This window comes from Ipomoea nil, unplaced genomic scaffold, assembly GCF_001879475.1.
Source record: "Ipomoea nil cultivar Tokyo-kokei standard unplaced genomic scaffold, Asagao_1.1 scaffold1735, whole genome shotgun sequence".
NCBI lineage: Eukaryota > Viridiplantae > Streptophyta > Magnoliopsida > Solanales > Convolvulaceae > Ipomoea > Ipomoea nil.
The window spans coordinates 134497-139730 of NW_017618163.1; the positions used below are offsets into that span (position 1 = coordinate 134497).

The window sequence follows — 5234 nt, forward strand, 5'->3', positions numbered from 1 at the left end:
ATTTCTAACACATAAACGGCTACAACAGACACATTTATTGACTAATGAAAAAAAAAAATTAACGCCAAAACGACGTCATTTGGGCTGTGATCCACACATTTTAGAGCTGTGTGGACTGTGTATTTGCCGTTGGCTGGAACACGGGCCTTGGTGGGGTGGAATGGGTAGTATTTTATCAATCATTATTGTGTGGACCATGGTGCACACAAGTTGTATGGACCATATTTTTGTATACTGTAAAATAATGTACATTCAGTACAAAATAATGTACATTCGGTACAAAAATAATGTACATTGTATTCAGAGGATGTACATTATTTTTGTACTGAGTGTACATTATATTGTATAATGTACATACAATACAAAAATAATGTACATTTAGTATATTAAAAATGTACTTTTTATTATGGTTCACATAACATTGTGTAGACTATGGTCCACATAATAATTTGCCAGTATTTTATAGCCTTGCCTCTGTCGGCCCACTTTGACAGTAATAGTTAGGGTTAGAGGGATTAGAGCTGTGAATTGTTTCAAACACAAAATTTCAACAAATGATAACAATTTTACGAGTGTTGTGTAGTGTAATTAGAATGATCAATTCATTTTGTTCACTACATCACCGTTGTAATCTTACCATCGTCCCAAATTGAATTACTTACGAACCCTATGTATAAATTTTTCATAAAACATTCACTTTATACATTGATATAACTTGAAATCAAAATCCATTTTTTAGGCATTCACCATTTATCTCTTCCTTGATTGAAATTCCAATTTCAAAATTTTAATATCACCATCACAAACACTACACAATTGGTGAGAAAAACAAGGTTTTAGATTTCACATTAAAATATACTAACAAAACTACAATACTTATATATCGATGAAAGCAATGGCCTATTATGGGAATGGCAACGACGTCCAAACCGCCTCTCTTCCACTCGAAGCTACTCTGCATCTCCCTTCTCTACCTTTCCGCCGCTCTCTTTTTAGCTCTCCGCACGCTTCTCTCCACCGCCGACGGCCTTTTCCGGCGGCCGCTGTACGCTCCAATCCAGACCTCCTTCTCCTACAACTCCTCCTATGGCGAGCACAAGCACGCACTGCCCACACTCCGCCCCTCCTGCGTCTCCCCTGTTTTCTTCTCCGGTAAAGTTTTCGTCTTTTCGCCGCTCTAATGCCGGGTTTTGGGTGGGTTTTCTGTTCTGAGAAATGGGTCGTTGCCGGTTTCGCAGGTTACTGGGACGTCGTGAGGGAAATCGAACGGCTTTGCCGGGATTCATCGTCGGCGTTGGGCGCCGGAAACCTTAGGTATGTTCAGGGCGACGGCGAAGGGAGTTTCGGCGGCAATTTCACCGCCGAGAAACGGTTTTCGTATTTCGATCATAGCGACGATCTCAAGGAAATCCCCTGCGGATTCTTGAAACCGTTTCCGGTTAGCAACTCGGGTTTGTATGATCCAATTAATTTTCATTAAATTTTGTGGCTTTTGATCATTTTCTGGTGTTTAACAGCCTCATTTAAAATCTTTCCTACAAAACACAAAATTCTCGGATCCCGGGCCAAGGCATTGGGAGGACCAATACTTGGTGCCCAAAATGAATAAGTCCTACATTATAACTGCTTGAGTTCGACTTTGTCATTCTTGTGTCTCTACCCACAATTTATCACTTTGAAAACCAATTGAGCAATTCTCTTATCCCGGGTCGAGGTGTTGGGAGGACAATACCAGGTGCCCAGAAGGAGCAAGTCCTACACTATGACATTTCGAGCTCGAACTCGTGTTTTTACCAACAATCTATCACCTCTGCAACTAATTGAGCAATTCCATTATCCCGGGCCGAGGTGTTGGGAGGACCAATACCTAGTGCCTTAAAAGAACAATTCCTACACTATCACTACTCGAGCTCGATCATGTGTCTTTAATTTATCAACAATCTATTGCCCCAGAAACTAACTGAACTGTCTGTGCTGGCTCATTTGAAACGTATCTGTTCTTTATGTAATCATTCTACTAAACTAGTCTGTGCCCTGATTTTTATTTCATTTCTTGGAACGATTAGATAAGACGGCCATGGAAGGATGCAATGGGGTAGTTGTAGTGTCAGCAATGTTCAACGACCATGACAAAATCCGGCAGCCAAAGGGCCTAGGATCATCAACCCTGAACACTGTCTGCTTTTTCATGTTTGTGGACGATGTAACAATCAACGGTCTTCACAACTACAACCTAATCTCCACAAAATCTAAGGAAATCATCACCGTTGGGGTGTGGAGGATTGTGAGGGTTGACAAGGAGAGGCTGTACGAGAATGCAGCCATGAATGGGGTGATACCAAAGTACTTAACCCACAGGCTGTTCCCAAACGCAAAATACAGCATCTGGGCAGATGCGAAGATGCGGTTAGTAGTTGATCCATTGTTGTTGGTTCATTCGCTGGTTGTTAAGGAGGGCGTGGATATGGCGATTTCGAAGCATCCTTTGTATCTGCATACGATGGAGGAAGCCATGGCGACGGCTCGGTGGAAGAAGTGGGGGGCTGTTGATGGCTTGAGGATGCAAATGGAGACTTACTGTGAGAATGGGATGCAGCCATGGACATCCAAGAAGCCTTATCCTTCAGGTATATATATATATATATATATATATATATATATATATATATATAGTATTAGTGGATGATGAAAGTGATGATTCTGGTTTTTGATTTGCAATAGTCTTCTTCTTTTCTATGTGCAATGTGTTTTTAGTAATTCGGAGTTAATAGTTAGTTCTAACTCGAGAGCTTAGTCACAAGTAGAAATTGATAGGATTATCGCCCTACCAGAGATTTTGTGAAATATACTTAAATTTGAGGGGTTTGCTCACCTAGGTTTCTTCTTCCGCTACATTGACACTGGATGTTCAGACGACAACTCTACCTAACTCAAAAGAATTTTCACACCGAACCCTTATTTTGGCATCAAGTAGCCCTCTTCCGAATAACCCTTTCTCACCATGCACTGGTTTCATGTATTGTCATCTCAAAAGACTAGTTCGATCAATAGGTGAGATTGTAAAGTAATATTTAGATTTTAGGAGTCCGTTCACCGAGGTTGCTCAGCTCCTTCCGCTATGCCAACATTGGATGAGCAGACAACTCTATCTCACTTAAAATAGTTGTCACACCGAATTCTTATTTTAACACCAGGTAACCCTCTTCTAAATAACCCTTTCTCACCATGCACTGGTTTTTCCGGTCAATCGCCAATAATATGTATTGCCTATATCAAAAGACTAGTTCAATAGGTGAGAGAATCTCTCAAAATTTAATATCATTTCACATGTTTTTATGAAAGTGATGTAATTTTACAAGATTTAATATTGTATTAGAAATCATGAAACTTCCCACCTTTAGTTGAAGTTTGGTTAATCTACTTTGGAAAAGCTATATTGAGTAAGATACGCATGCTAGCTCCTTTTTAGTCCTAGTTGAATGAGAGTGGACAATGGCGTAAAAATGGATTCTCCATCATCCCAAAGCAAAGTGAAAGGAATAGAAAAAAGAAGAATGTATTAAAGGCATATTGTAGAGTAAGAATTAATCAAACACAAAATCTGATTTTGATCTTCAGATGCTTCTTCTGTCCCATTTTGCTTGTCCAGTTTACTATTCATCAGTCAAACTAACTATTTCTTCATTTTTTATTTTATTTAGTAATTTTTATTTTTTTTTGTGTGTTTAATAGTACTTTTAATGTAGTTTATAAATATATAAATTTTATATATTAATACTAAACTTATTATTATGAAAAATTAAATTAAAAATAACTTTAGTCAAGTCTCGTTAATCAAACCAGATAAACAAAATGAGACGGAGGGAATATTATGTCGTTAAAAATACTGGTTACATTATCCTGAACTTCAAACTTACTGTAAAATCTCAAATTTATAACATTAGATTAGACATTACAGTATATCTGAATTTCAGTACGTATTGATTTTATCGTTCTCACCAGATGTCCCAGATAGTGCAGTGATTATAAGGAAGCATAGCAAGGCAACAAATCTCTTCTCATGCCTCTTATTCAATGAACTTGAAGCATTCAATCCAAGAGACCAATTGCCCTTTGCATATGTGAGAGACTCCATGAACCCAAAGCTGAGGCTGAACATGTTTGAGGTTGAGGTGTTTGAACATGTGGCAGTTGAGTACAGACACAACCTCAAACATGGTGGGGCCAGTGGGATGCATCAGGTGGGGCCCAGGGCCAAGATGGAAAGTTCAGCTGGGTTGTCTATTATTGGCAGCAAGTGTGATGGGTACCTTGTGCAAATGTGGGGTAAATCCAAATGATTGGTTTTGTATTTATTTGATTAATTCTTCATGGGAACCAGAGGTTTAAAGAAAGGTATAGAAGAAGTAAAGCAAATTGTAAAGGGAAAAAGCTGACAGATCATACCAGGTTGTCAGTGAATGTTTATTGGGAATTGTGAAGTAATTATATATGGGTACTTTTCAATGATGAGCATGAAATAGTTGGTAATGGGGTACATTTTCTTTCCCATGAAAGCAATGTGGGGGTCCAGGGCATTGGTGGCTTAAAAGCTAAATATGATATTCATATAAGGATTGAGGATTCAACAATCCTTATATGCATATATAAGGATTGTGGGGGTGTGGGGTTGGGAATTTAATTTTTTAGGAAGAATGATATTCATATAAGGATATTTTTAATTGTGGAGATTAAAAAAGAGAAATATATAGTTGTAAGAGAGAAAATTATCTTCTGAAAAGAAAATAAGTTCTCTCCTCTCCAAATAAAATGAAGAGAAAGGTGTAAGTGTGCATGACAGTCCACTAATAGCATTGCGCTCACACGCGGCCACGTGCACTCGAGGACATCTTGTCCCCTACCATTAATGCTATATTTAAAAAAAAATAAAAATTTGTTGTTTTGTTTTTTTTGTTTGTTTTTCGTTTTTTGTTTTGTTTTGTTTTGTTTTTTTGTTTTCGTTTTTTGTTTTTTTGTTTTTTAAAGGGCAAAGACTAATTTTCATTACTTAAATCATCTGCAAGCACATTACAAAAAAAAGCAGGATGGTGGGAAAACCATTCCTCCATTCCTCGCAACTTGGCTTAGAAACGGACTCCCGAGTTAGAGTATGAGCTGCTCATTCGCAGATCGCTTGACAAAAGAGATAGACACATGGGAAAATCAACTAAGCTTATCTTTGATATCTAACAAAA

General features: G+C 38.0%; 1 protein-coding gene across 1 annotated transcript; it reads left to right on the forward strand.

Annotated features, from left to right (window-relative positions):
• Window positions 1–881: 881 nt before the first annotated feature.
• Window positions 882–4506, forward strand: LOC109191984. The gene is made up of 4 exons (XM_019342618.1): window positions 882–1152; window positions 1239–1451; window positions 2067–2627; window positions 4003–4506. Exons 1-4 carry the CDS (start codon window positions 906–908, stop codon window positions 4338–4340), a joined length of 1359 nt encoding a protein of 452 aa, XP_019198163.1. The 5' UTR covers window positions 882–905; the 3' UTR covers window positions 4341–4506.
• The last annotated feature ends 728 nt before the right edge of the window (window positions 4507–5234 follow it).